Source organism: Syngnathus acus, chromosome 10 (genome assembly GCF_901709675.1).
Source record: "Syngnathus acus chromosome 10, fSynAcu1.2, whole genome shotgun sequence".
Lineage (NCBI taxonomy): Eukaryota > Metazoa > Chordata > Actinopteri > Syngnathiformes > Syngnathidae > Syngnathus > Syngnathus acus.
Window position 1 is genome coordinate 14,203,369 of NC_051095.1, and position 14,060 is coordinate 14,217,428.

The following is a 14,060-nucleotide window of genomic DNA, read 5'->3' on the forward strand; positions in this document are numbered from 1 at the left end:
TCTATCTATCTATCTATCTATCTATCTATCTATCTATCTATCTATCTATCTATCTATCTATCTATCTATCTATCTATCTGTCTGTCTGTCTGTCTGTCTGTCTGTCTGTCTGTCTGTCTGTCTGTCTGTCTGTCTGTCTGTCTGTCTGTCTGTCTGTCTGTCTGTCTGTCTGTCTGTCTGTCTGTCTGTCCGTCCGTCTGTCCGTCCGTCCGTCCGTCCGTCCGTCCGTCCGTCCGTCCGTCCGTCCATATATACATACATATATACATACATATATACATACATATATACATACATATATACATACATATATACATACATATATACATACATATATACATACATATATACATACATACATACGCACGCACACACATGCACACACACACACGCACACACACACTGGCTGTGTTTATGTGGTTAGAGTGGCAGTGGAGACATGCTGAGGGAATGTTACCTCTTCTCAGTCTCATTGGCAGTGGCAAGGTCCAGTAATTGCGTATTTTAAGGCAGAGTGGCAGAGCTAACCCTCCCCCAAAAAATATATATATAACAAAGATGTAAGTCTTTAAATCTTTTTGGCAACACAATAAAGCCTCCCAGCTGGTAACAGTAACGCCTTTGGCCTCTTGATTCAAATGAAAAAACAAAATAAAAAGCAAAAAACTCCATCCGAGTCTCTTTGCAGATTGCAGCTGGTCCAGCTGCGCCCGGAGCACCACCTCTGCCACCGCAACCGGGAGGTGCTGCGGCACCCGCTCCTCCACCTCCTCCCCCGCTTCCCCCAGGTCGCTGTCCTCCACCACCGCCGCCTCCTCCTCCCGGCCATGCCAGCGGTCCACCGCCTCCGCCGCCGCCTCCTCCAGGCGGGGGGCCTCCACCTCCACCGCCGCCACCCGGGTGTGGGCCTCCACCGCCTCCACCTTTTTTTGGGGGCCCGGGCGCACCTCCTCCGCCTCCTTCAATGCCTGTCCTCAAACTGCCATATGGACTTCAGCCCAAGAAGCTTTACAAGCCTGAGTCCGTGATGAAGAGAGTCAACTGGAATAAGGTATGCTCAGACAAAACTCACTGCACCTTAGATTGAGAATATTAGAAGCCGAATCACTCCTCAACTTTGTTTTACCATTTCTTCTTTCCTTTTACCACCACACCAAAGACAGGTACAAGCGATGACAAAGAGGAAAGTTAAGAGTTGTGATAGTCATTTAACAGGCCTACGTAGACATCTTCTGTTGTCATCTTACGTAATAAAACATTAAATACCAAAAGGAAGACTAAGGGTGTATTTAGACCTGACTGTTTGGTCCACTTTAATCGGACCAGGGTTCGATTGTAACGCTGGTCCGGACCTTTTGTGCAGGTGTGAATATACGCAAACGAATCCTGGTGCGGATTAAAGAAACGGAAAAAGTGGTCTCGGTTCGCTTCCAAACAAACTGGTGCGGTTCGCTCCAGGTGTGAATACAACCTGCATAGATCCGAACCAACAGCACAAATATGCAGTGCAGGAGTGCAGCACGTAGGACTCACATGTTATCCTCCATTTGCGGGTCTGTGCTCTGTGTGCCGCCCTGGTCATTGCTGTCTCATGGGAGCACGGATCGTCACAAGCGTGGGTGTGTTTACAAAATACACTTCACTCGCAAAATGTACAGTCTTAATGGGAACGGCACCAAACGAAAAAAAATATGTCCGCTTTTGGCCCAGACCAAACAAGCGACTGAAGGACTTTTCAAATCTGAATACAACCTAAGTATTTGATAAATGTGAATGTACTTTCTTTTTCTATGTGCCTTACTCTGAAGCCACCTCGACATTTTTAACTTTAGGCCAGTGTCACATTCTGTAACCCACTATTTCTTCAGATTATATTACACTTCAGGTGACCTTTTTAAAAAGTCATATATGCAAATGTATTTTGCATTCTTATACATACCCTAACAAGAGGCTAGTTCTTTTATCGTGTCAGAGCAATAGAAAATTAGCAAGTCTTATTTGTTTAAAGCTTCACACACGCACAAACACACACACACACACACACACGTATATATGTATGTATGTGTATATATATGTATACATGTGTATATATATATATATATATACTATATACTATATACTACATATATACGTATATACATATATATATATATATATATATACGTATATATATATATATATATACACACACGCACGCGCGCGCGCACACACACACACACACACACACACACACACACACACACACACACACACACACACACACATCATGTTTCAGTAGTTGTAGCATTGAAAGCTACCTTTGATTTGCAGGAAGAGTGGTTTGGTAATGCAAATGAAATCCATAAGCACCCGAGGACAAACAATCTATTGTTTTGACAGGCAAAATAATCTCCTGCCTCATAGATTGGAAGTGCACGGCTGCCTGCGGCAAATGGTGAATTAGTTGTACAAAGTTGTTTGTAGTTATTTTTCATAACAGTTCCATCCACAGTTTGTCCTGCCAGAGCACGAATCAAACGACTTTGGAAAGTAAGTTCCATGTAATTACAAAACCATAGCTCCAAGTATATACCGTACTATCGTATGGCCTATTAGTAGATACAGTAGTTAAAGTGACATAGCTGCTGACATCAGAAATTGGTTTAATAGTACTCATTTTTCTCCATATAATTTCAGTACGCTTCCCAGTGTGTGGCGATGTTGTGGCACTGCCTCACCAGTCAAAAGTAATTGGGGTGAGAAAAAAAATACTGTAAGTCTGGGAAATGCAATTAAAGCTAGAATTGTATTTCGGGTTGAAGCGGATTCAGATAATCCATATATGTGACATATAAAGTCGCTACAAGCAGAATCCTGTGATAATCATCATTATAATCATTACTGCAAATCGATGTGACTAAACGATAGAATAGTTATGAGTGCAATGTTAAATGGTCATTTTAAAGCTCAAAAGTCATTTGTGATGCTTCAAAGTTTCACAGATGCCATAAAAACAAATTTATATTTTTTTATGGTTTTCTAGTTAAAGATTTCACAGTAGTGAAGTTACTGCCTTTTAGGCATTGTTTGTTTTTCTCACAAGCTTCTATTTTCATCAATATTGTAACACCGTATTTTCAAAAATAGTTTCATAGTGATATGCACCCTTTGGGCAAACGTATCAGGACCACATACACCGAAAAAACATAAACATCAGCAAGATAAAATACCTTGAAACAAGGGGACTGTACTTGTTTTTGTTCCGGTATGATATTGAATTATTTTTCTTGTCTTAGTCTTACTTCAGGAACACATTTCAACAAAAGGGGAATTCTATCAAGACAAATAATGCTTGTTATAAGTAAGAAGGTGCCTTCTTATGGATGCTTTTGAGGTATCCATGCGTTTCATGAGGTGCGATATGAACCTCATATCCAAGTACTATTGTATTATTTCTGCACATTTTTGGGTGATAAAAATAATTTAATTCATTTCACAAAACAAAAAGTTTCAATTATTTACTTCTTATTTTAGTCAAAAGTGGACTATCATATCTATCTATAACTATCTGTTATTTTTGTGATTTTTTTTTCCCCCCACATGATACTAAGGCTAGATTAGTACCGCTAATTCAATTGACACAATTCATATTTTAGGTGGCAAAATTTGAATACATTTTATAACAGCTTATGTTAACACTGTTGTTTAAAGTACAATTTCGTGGTATGCACATATGCATATATATATATATTTTTATTTTTTTATTTTATATATTTATATAAATATATATATATATATTTATTTATTTATTTATATATATATATATATATATAAATAAATAAATAAATATATATATATATATAAATAAAAATTTTCATAACAGTCTGTGTGCGTGTGTGTGTGTTTGTGCGCACATCTAGAAAACACATACACAATATCCAGAGAGACCTTTTTTGAGTGGCACTTTATGTGCTTTCCGATTGGGCTGATAATGGAATCCTTGCGTTACTGCAGATAGTGCCGCAGGAAATGGCGGAGAATTGCATCTGGATCAAAGTGAAAGAGGAGAAGTTTGAGAATCCTGACCTGTTTTCTCAGCTCTCCCACTGCTTCTCGTCACAGAGCAAAGGTAAGGAAGGAGGCGTCGTCTCACTTTTCACTTCTCGCCCGCTCATACAACACCCCGCTTGCTTCCGCACTTCATCAAGCATCTTTGCCTAAAGATGCCAAGCCACTTTTATCCCATGACACTTTTTTTCCTGAAATGTTAATTTCAACAGTCACAGTTTGTCCTTGATTCTTGAGTCCCTTAATTCTTAGCTTTGTGCCAATTAAGGAGCGCAGTGCTCCTGCTGCAGGGACTTCACATAGGTTTTCTCTCAATGCAATTGCACGATGTATTTGCTCTGATTCTCATTTTGTGTAGGCGCACAAAAGCATTGTTTGACCTGAGAGGAGCTATGCTTGATTTGCTCCCCGCCTGTTATAGTCCAGCAAAGCATTTCTTCATTCAAGATGTCTTTTTTTCTTTTGTTATTTATTTTAGGCAAGGGGGGGTGGTCTGGGGTGTCTCTAGCCCTGGCCAGTTTGTTTCACCAAGGCTTCCGAACTTTATAATGAATAACTAAAAACTGTACAGACTAGAGTCGTCGTTTGTGTTTGAAATTGTGAATTTGGAAGCACTTCGCCCACATGGTGATGTGATGTGTGTCATCCCCTCTTGGACAATGTCTGTGTATTTCACCCCACTAATTCTGGCAGCAGTTGAGGGAGAAGTTTAAACCCTGTCAAGTGCTGAGCAGTCAAATGTGAGGTCTGTCAGGCTATGTGGACATAACTATACCCAATACTTCAGCCCTTACCATACACTCAATGCCAGTTTGGACACCACCAGCTTTCTTCTTGCCTCCAGGTTTTCACACAAAGCTGATCAATCTTTTTTCTATATATCTCTTGAATTAATAGACATTTTGCTTCAATGCCCGCAGGGCGATTTCCTGACATAATACAGATGAAAAGTGAGTAGGCTGTAGCGAGACTTAATAAAGTGGCAGGGACAAGACCACCAGTCATATTTCACTGAAGGTTTTCTGTCAGAAACCTTATTTCCTAAATTGACTTGACTGTAGACCTGTGGATATCTCTTTGCATGTGCTTCTCACACTGTTGCAGTTTGTTTGTCTTACAAACAGGGACCTCGGTTTACCGTGGGGATCAGTTCCGACAGTGGTGACAAAGGCACATTTGTTCTTTGACTGTGTTTGTAAGATGCTTTTAATAACAAAAATAGTACCCTACAACTTCATATTGTACAAAAATAACAGCAATAACAGCATCATTTAATAGCATGTAAAGATTTAAACATTCTCTCAATCATAATAATTAAATGGGCATTGTGCATTGGGCATGGGCATTCTTGGCCACCAAGGCACAACATTACGCATATACCTTTAAGAAACTGCAATAATAAGTTGTTTTTTTACAGAAGATAACGGATATATGACTATCAGTATTGTTGTATGCTCTGCTTGCCTGTGTTGTTACCGCTTGTGTTCAGTCGATGCTAATTTCATCACCAGTAATTTGTGTTTGTGTTAGCATTAAGCTTGCTCACCGTTTGTGAAAAAAGTTATTATGCTTTTGGTTGAATAGACAACTTATATATGCTATTTTCTACATTTGCTCTTAAATTAAACTTCAACTGCAAGTGGCAATGAACTGCTTAATGCAGCCACTTGGCCTCTTTTTTTCAAGAATTGTTAAACCAAATTGCTGTTTGCGGTGAACGTCACTCTCTCAATAGGTATTGCTCTTACTCAAATTTTTGCTTACAATTTAAGACAAAAAAAAACTTACAATGCAACCAACAAGTAAACCGATCAGTTGTAACTTTTCACTGTAATGAAGTTATAAACACAGTACACATTTGAAGGAGACATATCATGCAAAATCCACTTTTTTAGCTTTTATATAAATTTTATTGTGCACTTGGAGTCTCCAGGATTGTAGGAAAGTTTAATCCAATCCCTCCAGGTGCTGCAGACATACTTTTGTTTGGGGAATATTTTTTAATCCGTTCAATTTTATTCATTCCCTATTACGTATTTTGAACAATTATGTCACAGTCTTTGCAGCTGCACTGCCAAACAAGGTAATTTGTGTGGCCAAACGGTTTTGCAAATCTGCCATCTTTATTTCTCACAGCGAGTGAACAGTGATAACACACCATTGTGATACGATCATCTGAAGTCATGATTCTGCAGGTTCATATGTCAATATGACATTTGTCAATATGGTCATAAATCAAAAATAATAATAATAATAATAATAATAATAATCCGTCATAGAAGTAGTTAAAGTGAAACCTTCAACAATGCACGCTGATTTTCTCAGTATGGTTTCACAGTCATGCCCCTGGGTTAGTCAGTTTCAAGAAACTGCAGTTTCTTTGGTCGGGTGTGAACACATATTCAAATTTTGAGGAATAAACTGTGCAGTTCCAAATGAGCATATTTCCGTTGTGATGACAACATGCTCACACCTGGATACATGTCAACGAGCAAATGAACCATCCATCCATCCATCCATCCATCCATCCATCCATCCATCCATCCATCCATCCATCCATCCATCCATCCATCCATCCATCCATCCATCTTCTTCCGGTTTTTCAGGGTGGGTCGCGGGGGCAGCAGCTTTAGAAGGGACTTCCCTCTCCCCAGCCACTTCATCCAGCTCACCCCGGGGGATCCCAAGGCGTTCCCAGGCCAGCTGAGAGACATAGTCTCTCCAGCTCGTCCTGGGTCGTCCACGGGGTCGCCTGCCGGTGGGACATGCCCAGAACAGCTCCCCAGGGAGGTGTCCAGGAGGCATCCTGGTGAGATGGCCGAGCCACCTCATCTGGCTCCTCTCAACGTGGAGGAGCAGCGGCTCTACTCCGAATCTCTCCCGGATGACCGAGCTTCTCACCCGTACAGAGTCCGCATTACAGCCGACGCTGCACCGATCCGCCTGTTGATCTCACGCTCCATCCTGCCCTCGGTCGTGAACAAGACCCAATGACACTTGAACTCCTTCGCTTGGGGCAGGATCTCATCCCCGATCCGGATAGGGCATTCCACCCTTTTCCGACTGAGGACCATGGACTCAGATTTGGAGGTGCTGATCCTCATCCCGACCGCTTCACACTCGGCTGTGAACCGCTCCAGTGAGAGCTGGAGATCACAGCTTGAAGAAACCAACAGCACCACATCGTCTGCGAAAAGCAGAGATGCAATGCTGAGGTCCCCAAACCGGACACCCTCAACACCTCAGCTGCGCCTTGAAATTCTGTCTATGAAAGTTATGAACAGAATCGGTGACAAAGGGCAGCCTTGGCGGAGTCCAACCCTCGCTGGGAACGAATCCGACTTACTGCCGGGAATGCGGACCAAACACTGGCATCGGTGATACAGGGACCGAACCGCCCTTATCAGTTGGTTCGGCACCCCATACTCCCGAAGCACCCTCCACAGAACGTCCCGAGGGACACGGTCGAATGCATTCTCCAAGTCCACAAAACACATGTGGACTGGTTGAGCGAACACCCATGCACCCTCGAGGATCCTGCCGAGGGTATAGAGATGGTCCACTGTTCCATGGACAGGACGTCTTATCACATTAATTAGAATTAATAGCATCGGGGACCGAAAACTACAGACAGTGTTGTGTCATATTTTGGGTATGAATAGAAAAACAACCAGAGGGAAACAAATCAACGGTACAAAGTACAAGTACGTAACACACCCAAAAAAGGAGGTTCTCAACATTTTTGAATTGTTAAAATGTTTCCCACTCATAAGAATCCAAACAGTATGTGTGGCGTGCATGCAGTGCAGTATTTATTTGTATCCTGGATAAAACAATTTTTTTTTTTTCTTTGTAAGCACAGCAGTGTAGCAGTTAGTAGCAACCGAGAGGTTTTCTCAGTTCAGGCACTCTTGTGGAGTTTGCATGTTCCTCCTGTGCTGTAAATCGACAAATGTTTATGCACTTATTTGGTTCTTGTTCGTGCCTCACTTTTTCACCATGTGTATGTGTGTGTATGAACGAAGGAATAATTTCAGATCTCACACGACAGCTCGACATTAAAACATTGTTTTAATTTAGCTTTAAATGACCTTAAATTCTCGTCTTCCCCATAGGGCTTAAAAAAAGGCTCCATAGATAGGCCATATTCCCGCTGGCAGGGTAAGCATTTCCGATCCAGCATTTCCCCTGGGAGTTACCTTTGCTGGATCCCTATCAATTACCCCTGCAGCAACTTCCCTGCATCAGCTCTTATGCCGGGATTGTTAAAACAGAACATGATTTTCTCATGAATGAAAAATGCTGTTAAATGTTTGATATGGAGCCCAATCGAGAGGCGGTGGAGCCAGCCAGGGTGGCTTTGTGTGGAAAAATGCTGAAAATTTGTCACAATGCTTGACACACAAGGTTGCCATTGTAACCTCAGCCTCTTGGAAGCATAGTGTTTCTGCTGATCCAACAGTAAAAAGCACACTTTGCTGTTACATCCTATTTTTCAAAAGGATAAACAATTCATGTTTAAAAAAAGAAAAAAAAATGCGTGTGATCTTGGAGGGAGGTGTTCATGCCCAGTCGGTGTGTGTTCTTGTGTATTACAAAGAATGAGGCAAGCAGGTGGAAATGCATTCCCAGCAGAGTTGCCCTCCATTAATGGTGCAAAAAGCATCGTTGAAGCCACATTTGCAAGGGTTACAACACAAAGGAATAAAAAGAACAGTGTCAATCCTAAAAATTCTGATCCTTATTGTGAGTAAAAGTCTCTAAAATGACAAAGCAAACCTTTTTCAAAATTTGCATGATTGTTTGCTTAACTAAAATATCAAAATTCATCATTTTCCGTTCCAAAATGTCAAAAACAATTGTGGAAAAAAATCTGGTTATTCGTATTTCACATTAATCCCAATTAGCCAATGTTGCAGTTAGTTATGGTCAAATGTCGATCCATCCCTTTTGTCAACATCTTAGCCTGTTTAGAATCACAGGGAGCTGGAGCCTATCCCAGCTGACCTTTAGATTCCATGCCATTAGGCGAACACTACCGTATTTTCCAGACTATAAATCACAACTATTTTTCATAGTTTGGCCAGGGGTGCGATTTATACTCTGGAGCAATTTATATGTGAAATTATTAACACATTATATAATTTCACGTTATTTTCACACTAAGCCGCAAGAGGGTGCTCTAGGCCTGTGTTTATAATTGTGATAATGAGTCTGACGTAAGCGACGTAGAAGAGAAAGCGCCACATCTTCTACTTCCAGAGTTAGCGGAGTTGTTTAAAAGTGACTGGAGGATGGAGATTTCATTGGATTTAGTGATTTGGAGTGACATTAATGGTTTGGTAAACTTGTTAGAACGTTATTTACGCTATAGTTATCAGAATAACTCTTAATTAACATACCAGGCACGTTTTCGGTTTGTTGTTTATGTGTCATGTAACGTTAGCATACAGTGCAATTATTCAGCCTGTTGTTGCCTCTATTCTATTTTTATTTAAATTGCCTTTCAAGATGGCGTGTCTGTTCTTAGTGTTGGATTTTATCAGATAAATTTCCCCCAAAAGTGCGACTTACACTCCAGTGTGACTTATATATGTCTTTTCCTTCTTTATTGTGCATTTTATGGCTGGTGCGACTTGTACTCCGGTGCGACTTATAGTCCGGAAAATACGGTACTTCTTTTTCTAGAGGCTTTCCATTGCAGTCATTTTTTTATTCCGAGTTTATTCTGTGTTATTCAGTTTTATTAATTTTTTTCCACCTAGACACCATCAAATGTTCTGAGATCAAAATATTCCGACCGCCGGCTCACGCTACATTATCGCAGCCACTCATCTCTACATGCTCTCATTTTTTCAATATTGTACAATACATGAAATGTTCCTTTTAGAACAACCTGGCCGTGTCCGATTAAAAGAGTTTTTTACTGTTGCTTTTGCACTCAATTTTTTTGCTTCTTTTCTTCCTCGCCACAATTGCTTTCCTTCTCAACACTCTTCTTCTTCATTGACTCCCCCCTCCTTCTCCTCCTCTCTGACTTGGCTTCGCTTTATCAATCAGTTGGTTTTGCCTTTTGTGCGGCTCTTGGGATCAAATCAGATTCACTCCAGGATTGAACGTGTGTTGCCATGGCCCGCTGCATTTGAAAGGCAATCCATTCAGCTGGAACTTTTGCACTTCAATTTGGAATAAGATGGATGCTGGTAAACTCTGCAGCCCTCGAAATGTGTCCTCCATTGCCTGACTTGCCGCACATCAACTGCAGATGGACAAGGCTTGCTTATACATACAATGGTGTGACAGATTGAAACCGAAATCCCCCGCATTATGCCTCGTGCATTCATTATGCCTCTTTGACAATAATGAGTATTGATTACATGCAAGCTTTTAGGGATGCCGGTAAGGTTGTAGCCATAAATACATCCCATCAGACTTTAAGCCTTCATTACGGGGGCTCGTTGATGTTGTGAGGCACATTTCATCCTTTCCTCCCTTCACCTACAATGATGCATAATTCATGTAGGAGATGAGACTGTCCTTGTCACCTGCTTGAAATACTCGCTTTGGTTTGCCGGACTTTTAGGCGACCCGTTGCAAACCATTCTTGTGTAAATAAGCTCATCTTTAGCCGCTGTCACAGATTTCTTCGTCAAATCGTTGCTGTCTTGCCTTTCCTTGCTGAGCGCGGGTATTTCTTCTTATCATTAAGCCACACCCACACAGTGCCACCCGACTGTCTATATTGTTCCCTTCTTCTCGCAAACATCATTAATCCGCTCCCACGTAGCTGTAAATTCTCCAGACACTAAACAGCTGGGTTCGCAGACAGCCTCATGTAGTTCATTCATTGTTGTGCTTGGGAACTGGCAGTTTTATGTCTCTTTAGTTTACAGCCCGCATTCTGACAATTAGCCTCTTACATCTATTAGGGGCGGCTATGATAAATGCCTTAATTTTTTATCGTTAACAGCAAATGTTAGAATGAACAAGGTTATGCTGCATAGTTGCTACATCGTGAAGCTGAAGTCAGTGATAGATTGCACGACTTGGCAGCGTTCAATAGTGAGCACAGTTAATTTAGGCCTGACTTGTTTGCTATCTAAACAGGCTGCCATTGAAATTGAACTAGGAAGCGATGATAGTTGCAGGTTATAAATACATTGTGAAAAAAACACAACTTACATTTTTGACAGTGCTAAAGCAGTAATTCATGTTCGAACAACATGAAAATGGCAACAATTAGCACAAGCAAGCAAGTTGTTTGCTCCTCACAGTTTCCGGCTTAAACAGGCTCCCTTTAGAACTCAAACAATTAGCAGAGTTTGTAATTTAAAAATGCAAATCTAGTTTTGCAACTGGAGTTGAACTGCCCAGTGAGTCACATCACATTCACACCCCTGCTATAGGGCAGCACATCCCCAGTGATGACCCAGCCAAGATGGTGGTAATGATGAAATCGGTGGTGGTGGTGCGGGGGGGTTTAGCTGCCTGTCGTACCTTACCTAATAAGCCTCCTAATAACTCTGTTAACATCAGGGCCGATCAGGCCACCGGATCAAACGCACTCAAGCGATGTATGAACCCCACATGACGCTCTGTAACTTCACACTCTGGGGGGTGTAAAAAAGAAGAAAGAAATCTACAAGTCAAACCTTCAACCTGTGTGCTCACACATTGCAACACTGATTGTCACTTAAATTGTATTATTGATCCTGTCAAACTTTTAGTCACAAACATTGAGTTGCTTTTTATCTCGAGAACACAACAGGACCTCTACCATCTCATGTAACACATTTTATCTTCTGTCCTTTGTTGCAGTTCATTGTGGTAATTGTAGTAAACACATTTTTGATACCTCCCGCACTCTCAACACATGTATGCTCAGACTCTATCGTCCATAAGTAAATCTCACCCAAATTCGGTTGGGATATGCACCACCCCACCCGTAAGCCAATGGTGACAAAGGTTTTAGGAAAAGTTTGGATAGACTGCCTATGTTTGATTGCAGTAATATTATAGAAAATAAGGTCCAGATTCTCATCTTGGCGACTCCAAGCTCTTTGGACATGTTGATATCCGTTTGAAGGCCGGGGCAGCTTCCAGTCAAGAGAAATGGCCACTTTCCGTTCAGCTCATTGTTTAACAGCAAACAGGACCACAATTGGCGTTTTTCCACATGCTCATTCCGTGTGTCTCCCATTGTTGCTGAAGGATAGCCCACATTCCCTTTGCTCAATTATTTTGATGGCTCAAGACCTCGACTCCAACTAGTAAATCACAGAGTCCGTAAATGCCCGTTGTTATTTCAAGCTGCCTTGATAGGTTTTTATCTCATTTTAACAAACAAAAGAGTCCAAATGGTGGCATTTTCCTCATTTTGGACGAGAGGCCATTAATTGCTGGCGCAGGCAGGAGACATTAGTCTCAATAAAACACAAAACAGCCTGATGTTCATTTCTCTCTGTTTGGCCCACTGTGACTAACTCAATGGTCAGTTCTCAAGCCTGCTCTTTTATATATAAAATCTCACATATGTATACGTATATATCACATATGAATGGGGATCCGGCTCTTAATTATTAATGCCAAGTCATTTCTTTATTGTCAGACAATACGTGCATATGTATTGTGTGTGTGTGGGGGGGTGGGGATGTGTGTTTGTGCGTGTGTGTGTGTGTTTCAGGGAGGGGGAGAGAGATTTGCTTTAATTCCGGCTTCATATTGCCTCGCTGTGATGTCCCACTGATTTTAATCTTCTCCTCTCAGATGAGAGCCATTCTGGCTTTCACAGTGCACTTTAACTTTAGCCCTCTGAATATTAGCTGCCTTTGATACCTGCCGCCGACAGCCTCCCATGTCTGCACCCCCCGTGCACATTTACTGCCCTTCTGCTACTCTAATTCAGTCATCAGAATTTGTCTCTTTAAAAATAAATATCCCTTGTGCGTTGCTCTTTTTTACGCTTCCCCTTCTGATCCATTAGCCACGGTTTACGGAACTGTTTTGGGTGCGTCATCTTTTTCTGGTATTGTTTTAAGCGGCTCGTGCTACAGTGCTGGCTTGACAATTTTGCGAGAGGAAACCGAGGGCAGTGAGACAGTGGACCGCCGCAATGTTAATGTTAAACGTTATATTGAGTACAGTGTATGATTTCCCTTTGCCGAGTTCAAGTCATTGGAAGTGCACTTACCTTTGTTCGTAAATGGACCGAATGCATTCACTTTGGATCACAACTTTTGTAGAGTCTCATTCAACACTATGTATATTTAAGTTAGTAATAGATCAATCCTTGTGAGGCAAGGTATTTTGCTTTTGTTTATTTTGAAATGCCAGTGTCATTCGACTGTATATTCTAACGAAAAAAGAAGCATGTACATTGTCTGTGTGATTAACATGATTTAATTTGATAGATGAATTGTTATATTTACAGGTGTCCTGTTTTGACCGTGGTTGTTTTCTATGGTCACATCAACATTTGGAGCATCTTACCTTTTTTCCCCCCTTTTCATTGTGTGACATTTACTGTATAGTAATGTCACTCTGTGTTCTATCCAGCATAAAAAAGGGGGGAAATAACAACCACACACCATTATGTTTTATTCACAAGTGATATTTACATTGAAATGATATATTCATGTTTTCGCATGCTTCTTCCAATGTCTCCGATGTTTGCACAGAAACCTACTTTTGTATTTGATGCTTATTTACAACGAGGCTTGCATGTTAAGAACGGGCAGTTTCATCGAAGTTTCAACTTATTGAAAAGCCCCAGTGAAGCTTCATTAACTTCACTCCACCATGATCCCAGACAGCAGACTATGGAGCACATTTATAATGCAGCACACAAGTACAAGAGCAGTGGCGCCTTTTTTTTTTTTATAGGAAATACTTGATGGATGCACTGCTGCGCTGGATTGACCAGTTTTGAGTAATGCATGGAAAGAAAGAGGCAAGTTTGGGAAAGTTAAGTTGTCGGTGAAGTTGCTGAGTCATGGTTCTTGCAAGTCAAATGA

General features: G+C 41.2%; 1 protein-coding gene across 7 annotated transcripts in view; it reads left to right on the forward strand.

Annotated features, from left to right (window-relative positions):
• The window catches only part of diaph2 (diaphanous-related formin 2), a 323,623-nt gene that overhangs the window by 129,448 nt on the left and 180,115 nt on the right, over positions 1–14,060 (forward strand). For all 7 annotated transcript variants that reach the window (XM_037261470.1, XM_037261473.1, XM_037261469.1 and 4 more), the window contains 2 exons: positions 689–1,051; positions 3,994–4,108. In XM_037261470.1, coding sequence (XP_037117365.1) covers positions 689–1,051; positions 3,994–4,108 — 478 coding nt within the window. The remainder of the gene's footprint in view (positions 1–688; positions 1,052–3,993; positions 4,109–14,060) is intronic.